Consider the following 18964-nt stretch of genomic DNA (forward strand, 5'->3'; position numbering starts at 1 on the left):
GAGGTTGGTGCCGGGAAACTTTGCTCATGTAATATTCAGGACTGTTGGGTTAAAGGGCAGCCCAGAGTTATTGGTTTCAGCCCGATTGCCCCCTTTAATCAATGTTGGCTGCATCCCTTTAATAAAATTATTAGCTCAGCAGTATCTTGTGCTATCATTTTATCTCTTTTGCGCTGTAAATTGCAGCCTGTGTTGAGCCTCTCAGATGCTCTGGTCATGGCCAGCTCCCGAAAGCTCAGCTCCCATTTATTATTTTAGAGGCATTGGATGGCTGGAGTGTTTGAAACCAGACTGAGCGTAGAGGTTATTGGATGCGGGATCTAAACACAGCTGCAGTGAAGTCCCAACCCAGCTTGTGTATTTTGGGTTCATAAAAAAATGCCTTTTATTGCTCTTGTTAAAGTTCATACATATCTATATCAATAGAGCACATGTATTATGTTCGTGTTATATGCGCTGACACAACTTGAAGATGGAATGATAGTGGTGATACTTTCTTTTTATAGATGCAGTTTTTCCTTTTCCCAGTTGTGTAAATGCTCAATGGGCTGACGGGTGGCTTCTCAGTGTCTAATTATCTCACAAGGAATCTATTTGATCCATTAAATTCGCCTGTTTCTCCTTTTTTCTGACTGCAAGTTAATTAAAAACGGATGTAGGATTTGCAGAATATAAGATTATGGGTGTTGTTTGGAAGGTGAAGATAAAAGATGGTTCCTTCCTGATATGGCAGAAAGATGAATCATGGACGGCTTATTAGTGCTTGTCTCAGGTATTGTGTTAAAGTACCTAATCTAGGGTAATGAGCATGGTGTCGTTTTTCCAATTATATCTGAGACTTTTGTCTTTGACCCAATGCAATATCCATTGGATTTTCTTCTTATACAGTTCCTTTACATAGTGACTCTTTCATATGTTCTGTATCTGATCGTTTCTGAATAAGGATAGTTATATTTAGGGAAATATAAACATTTATGTCTTCAACATTGACATGGTAATTTACAAGTTGTGTGTGCTTATTTATGTGTGTCTAGTTTTACATTTAGCACCCACCATACAACAGTATTCTCATATCAACCAATTTGTGTTTCTGCAGGCCTGGATGCGATGAACGCCTCATGTAGGCATCAGCATGGACAGCTGTGAGTCTCCTGTGGTTTCTGGGACAGACGATGGGCTCGGCTCCTCCCAGCAGCAGCAACCACCACAGCCCTGGAACGATCACTCTAGTTCACAGGTCCCGTGCACCAACCAGGCACCGTCCTTGGACCCCCTGTCTCTCTCTGCTCCCTACCCTTCTCAACCCCAAAATCTTAGTGCACCTCATGACGGGGTGACACAACTGCAGTCCCAGCAGCAGCAGCCAAAACGAACATCACCCCAAGCCCACCGTGATAGCTCTGCCACAGGCCAGCTGCATCCCAGAAGAGAAGGGCTTGAGGAAGAAGAGCAAGAAGGAGTAAGCTGTGGGGAAGAGGACGAATCTGAGGACTTGGATGAAATGGAGATTGATAGCTGTTTCCCAAGTCTTCAACCCTTCCCTGGGGTGCCAATGGCTTCAGTGGGAGGGGGCATGCCCACTCTTTTGCGACATCAGCCCACACGCCAGCAGGGAGCATCTGAGAGTGGAAGTGAGGAAGGAGAGGAGGAAGAGGAAGAGGAGAGTAGTGATGTGGAGAACCTAGCTGGAGAGATAATCTACCAGCCTGATGGCTCGGCTTACATTGTAGAGAACCTCAGTCAGTTGATCCAAAGTGGTGGCGGCATGGTACCCGGCCTGCTTCCGACAAACTCTCTCACCGGTGGTGAAAAACCGGGGGAGCCTGCTGGGACTTCATCCTCAGTCCACCCGCACATTATCAACACGTTCCACATAGCCTCGTCCTTCAGGAAGTGGTTTGGCAATTCAGACCAAGGTTTCCCCAATACCTCAACCATGGCAGGCCTCAGCCCTGTCCTGCACAGTTTCCGTGTCTTCGATGTGCGGCACAAAAGCAACAAGGATTACCTGAACAGCGATGGGTCTGCCAAGAAGTCCTCTGTATCCAAAGATGTTCCCAACAACGTGGATTTCTCCAAATTTGATGGGCTAGCTCTATATGGCAAGGGTAAGCCCATTCTCATGTGTTTTATCTGCAAGCTGTCCTTTGGCTATGTGCGTTCCTTTGCAACTCATGCCGTCCATGATCACCACATGACACTGTGTGAGGACGAGCGGCAGTTACTAGGGGACAAACAGGCATCTGCCATCATCCAGGGCATTGGAAAGGACAAAGAGCCCCTCATCAGTTTCCTGGAACCAAAAAATAAGAGCACTCCTTTGCCACCTACCTTGCTCCCCATTAACTCTGGCCAGAGCTTCTATGGCACATTTAGTGGTGTCCATCTGGAGCCTGGAAGCAGCAGCAAGGCAAGCGAAAGCCTCCTCAACAAAGACTCTGACTCTGGCCTCCACCAACAGCAGCAGCAACAAACCCCGCTAAGCTCAGTCCTCTCTATTGGAGGGCTGAGCATTCCCAAAGCATCCACTCTTACCTCATCCCCAGGCCCTGCCAAAGACTCCAGTGCCCTGCACAAACAGGGAGGGAGAACAGAGGAGCCTGCTGGGAAAGAGTTGGCATGCAAGGGAGAGGATGGGGACACTGATGAACTTGAAAACAAGGCGCACCTTTCAGGCCAGATGGGGGACTCAGAAGAAGAAGAGGAACTGTTATTAGGGGAGGAGGAAGACGAGGTAGAGGCAGGAAGCTCTGCAGTGGCCTGTGGTGGTAACAGTAGCAGTGGCGGGGGTGAAGCGGAGGAACCAGCTGTCTCAAACCAAAGCATTTCCAAATCTTCTTTATTAATGCCTAGTAGCGCTCTCCAGCCTTCTGCCTGCACCTCTGCGGTCAGTTCCACACTCAACAGCAAAGAACCTGCTTCCACTTTCTCCTCTGTCAAGAAAGAGGGTTCAGCTGCAGACGGTGGGGGGAGGACCTCAGAACTCCTTCTGAGCTTTAACTGCCAGGGGCTCACTGTTCCCACGGCAATGGCGGCAGCTGCCGTCAGAAGGAGCGAGGATGACATTGCCGGCACTTCCTCCTCACCTCTGTCCTCCAATGCTGCTGCTGATGAAAGTGCCAATCGAGATAGTGCCACAGCTCCAGAACCAAATGATTGCCCGGCAGAGGGAGAGGAGGAAAATGGAGCCCTTCTGCACCATCACCACATGCACCACATGCACCACCACCACCTCCACTCTTCATCTCATGGCCACTCCCACCTCTTTCCAGGGGGATCCTGTGATTTTCCGGGGATGGGCGAGTGCTCACAGAACCATGGGCCTGGTGGCAGCGGAGGAAGTGGGGTAGAATGCCCTAAATGTGACACCGTTCTGGGTTCCTCACGCTCCTTGGGCGGTCACATGACCATGATGCATTCACGCAACTCATGCAAGACGCTCAAGTGTCCGAAATGCAACTGGCATTACAAGTACCAGCAGACGTTGGAGGCCCACATGAAAGAGAAGCACCAAGACTCTGGGGGCACATGTTCATACTGCACCAGTGGACAGAGCCACCCACGTCTGGCTCGTGGAGAAAGCTACACCTGTGGATACAAGCCCTTCCGGTGTGAGGTATGTAGCAAAAGAAATGTGGCGATACTCAATCCATGTTGGTGTTGTTGTTGGGCCCTTTAGGCTTTTGTTAGATGTAGTATGATATTGCAAAGTAACATATGTATCACTTTTATGCAGTTCAAAAGAAAATGTTCTTTATATTCTAGGTGTGTAACTACTCAACCACCACTAAGGGCAACCTAAGCATCCACATGCAGTCTGACAAGCACCTAAACAACATGCAGACTCTGCAGAATGGAGGCACCATTGGCGCAGAGCAGGTGTTTGGACATACCCCAGGAGGAGTGGTGGCTGTCCCCTCAGTGACCCAGGCCAGTAGCCATCACCCTCCCCACCACCATCCTACACAGTCCTCCACCCATATGGCTGGACCGTGTGGGGCCCCCTCCCCAACCAAGCCTAAAAGCAAACCTACTTGGCGGTGCGAGGTGTGTGACTACGAGACCAATGTGGCACGGAACCTGCGTATCCACATGACCAGCGAGAAGCACATGCACAACATGATGCTACTCCAGCAGAATGTGACTCAGATGCAGCATGGCCGGCTTGGCATGGGCGCCATGCCTTCTCCCTCTGAGGCTGAGCTTTATCAATATTACCTGACGCAGAATATGAGCCTTCCACCAGGCCTCAAGATAGACCCAGCTGGAGCCGAGGCCCAGTTCCTGATGGGGAGTTTTCACCTGGATCCCAACATGGCCGCCCTAGCCCCTGCACTTGGTGAGCTCCATTCTGTCTCTTTTGCTCTCAGAAATGCCCCAAGTTGCCACAAAATCACCAAGTTCAGTTGAGAGATGTTCCTTTCTTTTGTCTTTATTCTGAATGCATCACTTTACTGGAACATAGAACATTAATGTAATGTACACACAATTATGAACAGTAATATGCACATATTGCCCTTCTCCACTGCGACATATACTAGGGAATTTACCAACACTTTTTTACTTTTGGCCTGCCTTTCTTTCCCATGCCCTAAGATATGCCTGCTCTAGTTAACTTGACATCATTCTAAAATGTTTCAAGCAGAGGGTTAGAGAAATAAATGTGAAAGGTGAAAGAAAGATAACAGCACGGGGCTTAGCCCAGCCCCTTTCCATATGCCCTTCCTGTTAGTGGACATGAAAATAGTCCTCACGACAGAAGGTCTATGCTCAATGCCTTAATCTTACATCCATAGAAACACATTATTGTGCAAATGCCAGTCAACTAGTTACTTTCATTTAAATCTAAGTGACACTGTATCACTTTGATTATGACAGAATTTAAAAGTTCAATCTGTAATACCCAATTTTTCGAAAGAAAGGTGAGTTTTGGGGCAGAACATCTATTTTTCCTCCCCTCAGACAGCCAGTCTCAGTCATTATTCCTAAACTGTTGGTAAACTTCATTACTGGAATTCTCCACTCTTTCAAAATGTGTAATTGCATCTATAAATTTGATCTTGGTCAAAGAAGGGAGGTTAGAGTGTTTATCATGGGTAGATTCAGCAGCATAACAGAGTGTTTGGTGGACCAGTTACAACCTCACAGCTTGTACAGACTTGTCTACAACTGTCACCAGTTCAAAGACACAAACAACAATTGATTGCTGTGACAAATTTGTGTTCCCCTCTGCCATCTGGTTCATGTTTTTGTGAGATGTAATAAGCATGTTACAAGGGAGGCAATGATGACACAGTAAACAACAGCGGTGTCATCCTCGGTCACACTTTAAGAAACTCTTAAAGCTATAATACACAAACACTCTGATAATAATCCTACAGTATGATACACACTAAATCTCTTGAAAGATGCGGCCATCACTAGGAGAACTCAGACCAGGTGGTTAAAGTTAAAGATGCTCTTTCATGCTCTCACTGTGGATTTGTTTTTACTTTTACGTGTATTGCTAAAGCGATAGATAACAAATGTTGAACTCACACATGAACTCAGCCTCTTGGTAATCCTCGTCCTAACACTCAGCTTCTGTAGTGAAAGGAAGATATGAGATGGAGTGCAAGAGAGTAAAAGTGAAGGCAGGGGGATGTGACTTTTAGCTATTTGTGCTGGAAATTGTTGTCTCACGTTGACCGTGAAACAGCACAAAAGTCACACAGATATTCACTTTAAAACATCCTGATGGATTCAGATGTTCCTGGTTTCTATATATAAAAAAGAAAACCGAAGCAAAGCTACAAATCCAGCTCTCGGTTCTACTGTTCTACAACAATAATTTAGTGAAGAACATGATCCATCCAGGTCTGTTGTAAATCATTGAATCTGCATAGTCATGGAGCATGAGAGCCAGGGAGAAATGAGAGATGCAAGGTGCAGGAAAAGACAGAACAGTGATAGCCGAGTTTAAGATGACTGGAAAGCTTGGTCTGTGAGTGATTTCAAAGGGCTTCTCAAAGGTCTCCCTCTCCTATAAAAACTCAGGTAATTGAGAAAAGTCCAAGAGCAGGCTGCATACTGCAGCAATAAATAAAAAGAAGCTGCTGGAATTAATTTAGTGTAAAGCCAGGCAGGGTCAAGCCTGCATGCTCAGGTTGGGCAGGGAACGATTAAAGATCAGCAAGCAAACGCTAAAACTGTGGTTGCTCTTACCTCATATTTTTTAAATTATAATCTTTTTTCAGCTTTCCCAGACTGTATAGACATCAGTTCTGTGGTTGCTGTCATAGGATATGTCCGTGCCTTTTTTTCCCCCTCTTCATCATACGAAGCAGAATTAATCTGTTAGGTGTCCATATTGATTTAAAGGCAATCCGGAACGAAAGGAGCAAAAGAATTCAAGCAGAGAAGGATTTAAAAAATATTATTATTCAGTGAACAAGGGCGATGGATTTGATTTACAGTAATGTGTGCTTGGGAACTCCTTCGTTCTTCAGTAATGATAAAATAACTTGCTTTTTCTGTGGCCTCTCGAGTTGATTTACAGGCAGGCCATGAAAGTGCACCTGCCCAAACAGGGCAGTGTGTTCGCTCATTATCTGGCAGTGTGAGGTTTTGGTCTTTGGGTTTTGATAAAGTCCAGGCTTTGTTCTTTCTCAACTCAAAGCAAGGATAGCTTAAGGGCCATAAATACATATATGCACATTATCCTCCATGCAATATCATACCGACCAACAGAGTGGGGTTTTTCAAAGCTGAACAGAGATGTAAAGAGAGATATAGTGATTTTTATGAATCTGATTTAGACTTTAAGCTTTGAACCTGTCTAACACAATTATAAGTGTATTCATGCAGCACTCTAAATACCTTTCTTTCCTCTTTTTCCCTTTCTTTTGTCTCTGTGTTCCATGCGCATCATAGTAGGTGGGGAGATCCCTATGGACGTGCGGCTGGGCGGTGGGCAGTTGGTGAACGAAGAACTGATGACGCTCGGAGAAACTCTATCACAAACCAGCGACCCCTCCCTCAAGCTCTTTCAATGCGCCGTATGCAACCGCTTCACCACTGACAACCTGGATGTGCTTGGCATGCATATGGGAGCTGAACGCAGCCTACCGGAGGAAGAGTGGCGCGCTGTGGTGGGCGACTCTCACCAGTGCAAGTTGTGCCACTACACCACTCAGCTTAAGGCCAACTTCCAGCTACACTGCAAGACAGACAAGCATGTGCAAAAGTACCAGCTTGTGGCCCACATTAAAGAAGGGGGCAAAGGCAATGAATGGCGCCTGAAATGTGTGGCCATAGGCAACCCGGTGCACCTGAAGTGCAACGCCTGCGACTACTACACTAACAGCCTGGAGAAGCTGAGGATGCACTCTGTCAATACCCGCCATGAGGCAAGCCTCAAACTCTACAAGGTTAGTGGTCCTCAAGCTCCTTTCTCACAGCCACCAATCAACACTGTCATGACAATGTTCAATATATTGCCAGGAGAAGTGTGTTTGTATCATATTTGGGAGGATTTATTATCCAAAGGCAAAATGTGTCCTTAATCTTCTGGCTGCTAATTTGATGTAACAGTTCTAGTAATAGTAGGCCACACCACTAAACCAGTCACTTTTCCAGGGCATGAATGATAGATTTGTTGTGTAACTCTTACCTTCCAAGCTGGCATATAGAGGCAGAGTCACAGTGCTGCCATGAGGAGAACATGGCAGGTGAAGCTGGTTTGGAGGCTTAGGGGGGAATCAGTAGGAGACGAATGAAGAAGTGTGAGGAGACAGAGGTTTGGTGCTTATACTCCTCGGAGCGGGAAAGGCTGAATCGTTCTCGACAGCCGTATTGATTTTTGCTGGACTTGGAGCTTCACCTTCTCCTCTAATCATTCCATAATAGCCAATGGATGAACACTCTCCGAACAAATGGCCATAAATCTAACAGGCCTGATTCCACTTAGGTATCTATCCTGTGCGTCTGCGGCTTTGGCCACTCTGCGCTTAACCCAAACTGGCATAGCTGCACATGCACACACACATACAACACATACAACACATGCAACACATGTAACACATACAACACATACAACACTACAACACATACAACACTACAACACATACAACACATACAACACATACAACACTACAACACATACAACACATACAACACTACAACACATACAACACATACAACACTACAACACATACAACAAAACACTTACAAAAAGTGACAGCATACACTCCCTGTCTATCGGCATATACTACATGCACATCGACGAAATCTAAAATATTAAACTGTAATATGCTAGTCTCCTATAGATGTTGCCTTTATATGTAATAAGTCCACTCCATTCTGTGTTTTTAAGTGTTTGAAACTTAAAAAGTAAACACACAAATTATTTAATCAGTGCTTGACACCTTTTTGGTATCTTAGTATTTTATAGTGGGGCGTCTTTTAGAAAGGAGACACTAAAAGGCTGTGGAAAAATATGTGCTGCTTCAAGCGTGATGTTTTTTAATCACATTAAAAACTAAGGTGAAGTGGTCCATTTTAAACGTCCTCAAACGGGGTGTCTATTTGAAAACCTTTCAGGATTATGAGCGGATCCTCAGAACCACTGGCATAACAGACAGGCTTCCTGTCCACAAAGCCTCGGTACTGGAATCACAGTATGAGAGAAAGTGTTAAAGGGGCCAGGGGACACAGGAGGGTGTCGAGTGGGGACATTTTCAAATGCATGGGGTATTTATAGATGTATAGAAATGCAAATATGCGACATAATCTGCAAATGTGTTGAGTCAGTTGTGAGGCAGCAGGAAAGCATAGCCAGTTATCCTTGTATTTTCTTCATTCCATGGTCATCCTCTTCTGGCCTTTGCTGCTGGACTTACTGGCCCACATTCCAATGACAGTATCACATTAGACCAAAATAGACAGGCTCTAGCATACTCACTCTCTCTCTCTTCCTCACACCTTTTGGAGAGAGAGACCTTTTTTTTGTCTCACCGAATAGGGTACATTTTATAATACATTATGCTTTCCACTTTGCTGTAAGCCTGAAGAGAAACATTATTTTGTTCTCCTTTCGTCTCTCTTTTTGCACAGTTTTTTATTAGAGAAGAGACATATGTCAGACTGCAGCTCAGACTGTGGGGGATTAAATATGTACAACACATCCAGGCATGATCATTTTTTATGACTTAAGCCTCTTAATATGGCTCCATATTTCTTAAAACCAATTGATCTTCTGAGTAAGAGTGTGTGCATTTGTCCAGAAATTACCTGCTCTCCCAACCCGAGAATACTGAGATTCTCATAAACTCTCCTTCCAGACACTAGTCAAAAACAGAGATGTTCTGGAGTTGACAAGAATTACAACTTCATGACTCACAAATGTGATTAGCAGACAACAAGTACCTGGTTCTGAGGCCTCTTTGGCAGCAAAGGCTCCCCACTTGACATTGTCACATTTGTCATACTGCATTTGATTTACTAGCCTGGTAGAGATACTGACAGGCTGAAACCCACAGTGGCCCACACGCCTGTAAACCTATCGTGGTATATTATTCAAAGACGAAAAAAGGGAAAATCACCGTTCATTTATTCTTCCCAAAAGAAATCTGATGCAAATAGCACTGTTTTTAACCTTTTTGGGGAGAAAATAAATCATCAAGTCAGCATAAACAGGCTGTATGATGTGGGAGATGCTTGGGACACTTCACCCAAATCAAACTGGTTTGCATTAAACAGGCCCTTTGTGTGCATAGCTCCATATAAATTGGAGCCTGTAATTACTGGAATTAAAAAGGAAGGTTTAAACTGAGGGCTAAGCTGGATGGGATAATTTGAGAGTCTGTGGTATGCGGCCCATATTAGGGCTTTCTAAAAATATCACCCCCACCACCCCAACTATTGGAATGTTCCGAAAGACCGCAGAAAGATCCTGCCAGTCATCCTGGCCACACAGACCAGGATGGGGGGGGGGGGGGGGGGGGGAGTGGGGGGATGCTGTCTTCCCTAGTGTGTTGTGTTCTCAGCTGAGACATACCCTTCCTGAGCGCTGTGTCCAGCACACCCCTTTGCTCTGAAACCAACTTTTACTTCCTCTGATTCCATAAGGTTTATAGTGGCTCTGCTGACAGCATGATGGCCACTCATCTGCTCTAAGAATGGTCAATCCTAAGCACAAACTGATGAGTCCTCTTGCATCCCAAAAAGTTGTGTGTATAATGTATGTTTTTAGAACATGGAACTCTCCGCTGAGATTCTCTCTTCTTCTTGAAAAAAACCCAGCTTCCATTCTCCTTTTTCAGTTTGTCTCTACGTAATACTGTGTGTGAATATGATAGCCCTTATACCAGCAGCAGAAGACCTCCGGGCTTGGCGATGTGTTAGTGCGGAGGTGAGATGAGTGGAGCTAATCCAGCTCCCAGGCCCTGGTCGTTCTGGCCAGACAGAAAGGGTGGGGCCTAACCAGGCTCAGCCACAGGTCTCAGCTTCCAGTCAAGGGTGGGGGGGAAAGGGGAGGAGCATGGGGAGTTAGCTGGCTACCTTCTTTGTCTCGGGGGCCGGTGCAACCGGCGGTAATTGAGATTGATTGGATGTTATTTTTCCTCTTGCAAATGTAGTCCATTAGCTTGGCACATGCATAATCAGTTTAGAGCACAGTTAGCCGAATGTAATCATGTTCCTCGGTGTCTGCTAGCACAAAATCCACTCCAGATGCCGCTTGGCTATGGAAAGAAAGGGAGAAAGTGCCGTCACTATCAGATGGGGAATCTTTAACCAAGAAAGTCTTGACACCCCTCCCTCTGTCTTGGTCCCACTCTATTGAGCACACACATAACTATACAAACTTCTCACCTATCTCTCTCTCTCCACCTTAGCCACTCAGTCTCATCCGCCGTCTGCTGCTCACCTATATGAGAACATCGTGTTAAATGGAGCTCAGCGGCTGGCCCATTAAGGCCCATTAACTAACACAATACATCTGTATCTTGGATGAAGTTACTGCTCTTATTTTACACTTCAGTGCAATCCAAAAGAATCAGTGAACGCTGAGGAAAGAAAATGTCTCCACTCTGCCGAAGGCAAATAAACACAATGAAACATGAAAGAGGGAAAGAGGCAGTAATGTAAATGAAGGGATTAGTGGTTACATGAAAAGGCATTAAGGTGGCTCGCTGATGATCCTACTCAGCAGAAGCACTGGCTTCTTAGTCTCAGGAATGCAAACTGTGTTGACCCCTGCCCATTAATGATCATTACTAGCAGGATTGAATCTAATTCTCTGGGGCTCTACACTAGTTTGTTGTTGGGGTACAACCACTAATGGGTCATAGCTCTAGAAAAATATCAATCATATCGAGCTCTTTAGTGTTCTTCAGACTCATGCAGGAGATGAGTCCTGCTGACTAAGACTTCGGCCAAGAGCCCACGAGATGACAGGATGACTGATGTCAGTATCCCTGAAGAGTTTTCAGGCTTTTCTGGAATGTGTTGATACTTCTTGATATTTGTTGGTTGTCTTACCTTGTGGTCAGATGAACAAGCCAATGTCATCACTCTGGCTAACCTCAAGACAAATATTACGGCAAGTATTGTAAGATATCCTCAAGCAAAAAGACGTCTTGTGGGAGCCTGGCCTTACCCTCTTACCCACCAGATATTTCTAAGAAGAGGAGGGGTAGGAAGAGGATGGAGAGACAGACAGGAGAGAGGGGATGGGGGCGACAGGAGGGTTGGAAGGATAGATACTCTGCTAATTATCATGGCTAGCCTATGATTGTTCAGTAATAGTGCTCAGTGGGAAAGGTTGCAGCAGTTCCAGGAAGAGCTGAGCTCTGATTTACTGGTACTACCGCTCTAATAAAGCGCTTGCTGCACATCCTGGGAGACAGCCCATTCTCTCCTTTCACATGCACAACCGTGTGAATGCAGAGCAATCTTGAAATCTAAAGTGCCAGCAGATGACAACATAGGGCTCATGAAATGCACCATTTTAATTGCACAAAGAGAAGTTCTTATAATATGATTATGTACAAGTGATGTATGTGTGATTAAGGCATCACACTAAGGAAGTATTTCAATTCTGTATATTCCCCTGTCACACCTCTCCATCTCGGTAGCACGGTCATGGCCCTGAACCCCCCCCCCCCCCCGGTGCCCTCTTTGTATAAGTGGTGGCCTGCAGGACGTTGAGCTCTCGTGTCTTACCTCCAACTGACCTCAGTTGCTCTGAGTTGTGAGTGGAACAAGGAAGGAGTGGCATTCAACAGAAAGCAGGGTGAAAGAGCGGTTGTCAGGCTGGGGGGGGGGGGGGGAGGGGGGAAGTAGGGTACAAGAGCTTCACAACTTTTCTAGCTCTGATGTGTTACGTCGACAGCTTGGCGTTGGAGCTCTTTGGTCATTGTGTTTATAGTTTGTTTTGATTAGATATTTTTGTTTTTGGACCAGAGCAGCAGTGCACACTTCTGCTAATGTGCAAGGAAGCTGCTGATCCTGTTATCTCCAAGCGGATCAGTGGAAAAGGCAGATTGCTTTTTTCGGGGTAGGAAATGAATAAGGGGCATCAGTGGTTGTGACTTGGGTTCATAACAGTTCAAGGCAGAAACAACTTACACGTTGTGTACAGGAGGAGACATTGTCACTGTAGGTAATATATGGTGTAGTTACACATGTGTGTACCTCCTACCAGATCCCCCCTTTTGACAGACAATAAACAGTTTCTTAAACATAACTACCAAACTTCCTAAACTCTTTACCCCTTAGCCTCTGTCTACGTAATATTGTGTTCTCACTTTTCCTATTCTTTGGTGTTGACTCCACACTATTAATAGACTTAACAACTAGGTGTGAATGAGCCACAAAACAAACCAGGATGGCTAGTGAATCAGTGGGTGGTCTAAAATGGGGGTCTGCTTAAGGTTGGATGTCTTTAATCCGACCATGCTGGAAAACTAAACATTCTCCCCAGCTACATCCTCTGTCTGCGTGCCCCATCCCACTCATTCTACTTACTCTTCAGCTTGTAAGAAGTTCCTTGCTCCTTCCTTGAGACCAAAGTAATGTTAACATTATTGTCAACACACTGATTCTCTTATTAGATCAACAGATCTAGCTACCATAAAAAAAGAGGGCACAAAAAGCATTACAGGCTTGATATTGTGTTTAAATTGTGTGATTATGAGAAATGGAAAGATAAAGTTCTTTCCTTTAAAGTGATTTTAGGAGATTGGGGCAGTATTGAGGGGACAATTACATCTTGGAGAAATGTCTTCCTGGTGAAAGTGAAGGGTCTCTGTATCTAATCGGTGTTGTACCTCTGCTCAGCCTCCTCTATCTTGTCCAGATGACATTACAGGCATGTTGCTTTTTCTTACCATCGAAACTGTAAAGATGCCAGAGAGATGGTATCCCATTTTCCTTGTCTTCAAAAAGTATAGAATTCCATGAAATCTGGGACCTTTACAGTATCCACTGGATAACATATGTATCTGGGAGTTGAACTCTAGTAAAATGAGACTACATGTAGCCTGAATGCCGTACATTTACATGCACACAAATAACCCAATTTAAACCCAGGCTGAAATGATTGATTACGGCCGTTTCATGTTTTGCAGTTACCCCCCCACCAACAACGTTTATTTTTATTGTTTGATGGTCAAATATATCTGGAATTATATGTTTAACACTAATGCTACTTTGGGATAATATTGCTTAGAGCAACTTAACATATGCTCTATTTTTCTGTAGTGTTAGTTGGAAGATGAAAGCTGGTGAATGCAGTTCTAAACACTCAAAGACATTAAATCTAGCTGCTGATGTATATTGAGTTCATACAAACACACCGTGTGGCTATTATGGCTTGACTGAAGTGTCTCACAGGTCTTTTTACCCAACTGGTCAATACATCTGGTGACCTATAGCCACTGCCCCTAAAAGACTAACAATGGCAATTGGCAGGTAAACAGTGCTTTGATAAGGCAAGATGGAGGCTCCTGTGAATCTGTGTAGCTCCTAAGCTGAAGGGATGGAGAGAGTGAGGCAGGCAGGCTTACCGGCTCTGTGCCATCAATACATCAGTGGCTAAGCCACCAGATTAATGGCCTCCGAGTGGTCAGGGCCACAAAACTACTCAGCTCTGAGGTCTGTGTTCAGTGGAGCTGTACATGAAAGCAATATAGGGGAGGAGGAGGTCTTAGGTACCAGGATGAGCACACAGGGACCTCTATTCTGTTTGGGTTTGGCCTACAGAGTAGAGTCATGGGACCGATACAATTTACAGAATGATAGATATGGGCACTGGCTATTGTTTCATTCCCACTTGTAACTCCAAAGGGATGTTTGAGTTGCTAAACACAACATTATAAGCATTTATAATTATTATCAACATGTTATCTCCATGTATTTATCAGTAAGGACATTCAGTTTATATCACAACTTGTTGGATTTGTTGTTTGTTAGAAAGTTGCTTGGTTAAAACTGATGTTTGATTTACAACTCAATTTCTCGACTGAATTTCATTGTTGTTAGGGATATAGGCTAGAGAGGTGCTGATGCCTGCATGCATGCTAACGTCAAATAAGTCTATTTTGGATGGGTTATCTTGAGCCAAATGTGATTTAAAGTGGACAGAAAAATTCAAATCACCACTCTGTGATCACTATCAAGGCTTGCGTAAAGATTAACCTTCCATCCTGAGGTTCATTTTCTGGGTATGATTTTTTATTTGAAACAGTTGGTCCTCAGAGGCCTTTTCTTTAGTGCCAAGAAAGAATAGCCATCTCTTCCTGAACTTCATGGCGCTGGTTGTCCATCCATGTTTTGCGTAATTGCTCTGTGCTTGAGCCCAGGGTTAGAACTGGGAGCCGTAAATCTATCAGTGTTATGCAGACAATGTTTTCTCCAGATGTAGAAGAAGAAGAGAATTCATCCTTTTGTAATTAAGCGGTGCAGCCCAGGGTGTCATGCGTTTTTTATTGGGGAGATCTGGAAAAGATCATTTTGCACCTTGTTTTCTCATCATGCCTTTTACTCTTCAATCCAAAAGATGAATGAAATGGAAAGACGAAAAAATTGAAAAAGTAGCAGAGAATAGGATCTCTTGTTGAAACTGCATTTGGAAATGACTACGTAGTGATGTAAGAGGAGTGATGAGGAGCGTGGGATGGAGGCACAAAGGGGACAAAGGCATAGTCATGGAACCAAGGCAATTACATCGTTTTCCCTGATGAAGAATATCAAGGATTTTTCTTTTTTTTTTAACCCCAGGAATGTTCCCCAATGTTATCTTTCCCACGGGTGCCATCTTCTACACCTGTGTTCTGCTTTAAACTAAGAGAGAGGGGGAGTGAGTTGTGGAAAGTGATAGTGACTAAAGGAGAGAGAGACAGCTTTAAGAGTTGGGGACGAGAACGCTCTTCAGTTTCTCAAGGGTACAGATAATTTATGGCCTCCACATTCCTGCATGACAAACTGATGCCCAGAATAGACAGTGTGGCATTGGAGAGGAGAAAAAAAGAGTTTAACTACCAAGCCTTTAAGCCCCACCCCAACATATCATCTCTGTGGCTTGCTCACCTTCACCTCACCCTGCTTCGTTTATGTGGCAAATCTCTGGGTCTGACACGTTCCTTTTACTAGCCAAAGCTGGTGAAAGTGAAGGACTGAAGTGCAGGCTTTTGTTCAGCGAAAGCAGCTCCAAACATTTTTGTTTTATAAAGTCCTTTTCAATCTCATGTTGATTCACAGAGGCCTCTTTCCTCTGAGCTCTCTTTAGAAGAGCAGACAGAAGAGGAAGTCTCCATAGCCACTGAACTCCAAGGCTCAGTCCCAGATCATAGACTTTCTTCCTTCACTGCCTTCCTTGCCAGCCCCCCAAACTATTTATTATAATGTCACGACGTTCAATCAACACGAGCCATAAAATGAAGGACTGCTGAATATATCAAAATTGGATCCATCCTTCAGATGTCCTATCTCCGTCACTAGATAGGAATGTCCTTAATTTATGATTGTTAGGTTGGAATTGTTATGTAGAAATCATTTGAACCACACAGACTGTCTGTGCAGCTACTGATTCAGTGAGAACTCTGGGAGCTATTAAAGTTTGAACATGAAATTGTGAGATCTTGAATGCAAATTATTATTCAAATGATACATGTATTCATTTGCATGTTGAGAGGCGTGAGGGAGAGAAAAGGCATCTTAATAAGTTCTGTAAAGCAATGCATTTTATCATTTGTTGATGTTTCAGGAGTGAGGGTGTATCAATTTTGAAGTTATGAGTCCCAGTGTGACTTTAATCTTTCTCTCTTTCACACACACAACATGCTTTTGTGCTCACCAACGTTCAGACACATCTTCCTGTTCCTCAGGAAGTATCATTTTACAGATGACTTACAGAAGGTGTGAAGAGTACAACAGCAGCTTTAGAGATCTATAGGCAGTATGGACCTCATCGTACAGATCTCCTAGTTTTCTTTGCAATCAGTTTATTTTGAATTTATTGCGAGATGAAATGTCAAAATGGGGTTATTGGACTTTAAATAGACTTAAACCACTGACTCAAGCCATAAGCAGATAAAACTGGTTGAGTGAGGAGCCACATAAAGGTGAACCCCTCAGAACATGGAATTATCCTGAGAACAAAAGAGAGAGATTTCAGGACCTTCTGTTAGTACTTTTCTAGTACTTTGTCTTTCACATCAAATGGAGCTTATCATTCAAGTTTCCTCAATGTACAACTTTTTCTCATTTTTCTTAAGCTAAGTTTCTAGTCTGCACTTTCTGAGTGGTTGGGGGGAAGGGATGGTATGATTTAGTGATAGTTCCTTGGATGTTTATTGTCTGTGATCTTCTGGGCTCTTTGTTTCTTTGAGTGGTCGTATTAGATAAGGAGTAAGTTTGTGACCCAGCAGCCTGTAAAACAAGACCAACATAAAATAGAGAGAGACATACAGTATGTGTTTCCAATTTCATTCTAATAAATTATCATTGAAGAATTGGTTGGCTCATAGAAAAATACTAACCACGAGTGGCGCATGTAGTTACGTGATATCAGTCCTTTTTTAGATGAGATATCCGGCATTGGAGTATTTCCCGTATTCAACTTAACTTTTATATCATTAAAAATGATGAAGCCATCTCCACCAAGTCAGGGGTTTATATATGAAAATCAAACACCATCTGCCACCACTGATCAGAAGCAACAGCCATCAGGCCAGGGTTACCAAGGCAGAACAGGGAAAGCCATTAACTGCCAATCACTGCATCGATCGACAAGCCAGTCCACCACTACCAGCCCCCGTCAACCCCACCCACCCCTGCCCACAGACACACACATACAGTTCATTGACTTTTACTGTACAGTGCACACAAAAATGCACAAACGCATACACGTGCACATGGCCTTGCCTTTACCACTATCTCTGTGTGCCCACGCACAACGTGATGGGGAACATTTGGTGAAGTTTGTCTCTTTCCCCGCTTGAACCGTGTTATCTTTCAAATTATCTCGCGTCTAGATTGCAGGATCAACATTCTGTTCGGTTTAGATAAAGGGTGTCTGACATTTCTTTATTGGCTCAGTAAACCCAATGTGTTACTTGAAGGACAGTCAAGATTTCGTTAAAAAGATATTTCCTTCTGAGCATAGGTTTGTAATCTCCTCATTACCGAAATGCATCTCAGTAAAGTCCATTGCCCTGTCAAAATGAGAGTAGACACTCCATTCTCCCGCCACATTTTTGGAGTCAACCCTCAGATAAAAAGGGAACTAATAGAGTCGGCAAAGGGCAAAAAGGAAAAAAAACAAGATGGATTTTTTTCTTCTTCTACATTTTCAATGGTGTCGCTAGAACTGAGGGTCATTAGAAGAATATTTACCTTCTTCCTAATCTAATAGAGATCCTATATATCAGAGTGATCTAGATCAAAGGTCAGGGCAAGGGGAGCAATTAAAGCTTATGGATCTAGAAGCTCTGGGGCTGTCATAATGTGTGCGTGTTGTAGGTGGTAACAGATGAACTCAGAGACAGAGACCATCTTTTTGAACGTGGCTGTAATAGTTAATACAGCATTGAAGCTCATGAACTAGTGATGCGTTAGTAAGGGACACTAATGCATATGTGTGTTTATGCCTGACTATGCTATTACTTGCTTTGGTTGGATCGGCCTCCTCTTAGGCCACACAATAGCCAGAGACCGAACAGATATGATGGATGTGGCCTGGGGCCTATGCGCTCGCTCTGCATCTGCGGTGGCCTCATCCACACATCAGCCACGGTGAGAGAGGGAGGGAACACAGTAGGGAGGGAGGAATGGAGGGCAGAGATACAAACCAGACCAGCTATTTTCCTCGTTCGCTCATAAATATTTGTGTGGCTGATTTATAAACAGTAGAGCAAGAAAACGGATCAAAGTGAACTGTAACGCTTATATAATACTGTGGCTTTTTCACGACACTGCCCTTACACACCGTGCCCGTGCCTATTAAAGACAAAGCTATATATCATGAGGCATATTGGCAAGAGCACTGAATGGCCACTCACTTTAGAGCTAGGTCGTCCTCCGGTTGTGACTCTAGTTCGTATAGCCAATCATTTCAAGTCTCTCAAACACTAGTTAAAGGCCATCAATGTGTGATATCGCTAAAACTCAACCTTCTCTTAGCCTGTGTAAACTCTCCCGAGGTCAGTGGCTACTTAGGTGGATTTTAAATGGCTGTAATAATGCGAGGCAGCCATATTAAAACATAGCTATGCAGTGAAGAGTCACCGTGTCCAGCTAGTCGTAAAGTAGTGCTCGTCATACTAGACAGCTGCACATGCTGATTCAGGCAATACAAAGGCCACGCCTCCTGTACGACAGAGAGGAGGGATTAGGGTGAAACTGTGTGTGTGTGTGTGTGTGTGTGTGTGTGTGTGTGTGTGTGTGTGTGTGTGTAGGTGTGTGTGTGTGTGTGTGTGTGTGT

The 18964-nt window shown here is 44.2% G+C and overlaps 1 protein-coding gene across 1 annotated transcript in view; it reads left to right on the top strand.

The window, feature by feature from the left end:
• Nucleotides 1-1132: 1132 nt before the first annotated feature.
• zfhx3b (zinc finger homeobox 3b) overlaps nucleotides 1133-18964 on the top strand; it is an 89977-nt gene continuing 72145 nt past the window's right edge. Inside the window, exons 1-3 of the mRNA XM_056412684.1 lie at nucleotides 1133-3616; nucleotides 3766-4339; nucleotides 6913-7409. Coding sequence (XP_056268659.1) covers nucleotides 1133-3616; nucleotides 3766-4339; nucleotides 6913-7409 — 3555 coding nt within the window. The remainder of the gene's footprint in view (nucleotides 3617-3765; nucleotides 4340-6912; nucleotides 7410-18964) is intronic.

This window comes from Pseudoliparis swirei, chromosome 4 (genome assembly GCF_029220125.1).
Source record: "Pseudoliparis swirei isolate HS2019 ecotype Mariana Trench chromosome 4, NWPU_hadal_v1, whole genome shotgun sequence".
Lineage (NCBI taxonomy): Eukaryota > Metazoa > Chordata > Actinopteri > Perciformes > Liparidae > Pseudoliparis > Pseudoliparis swirei.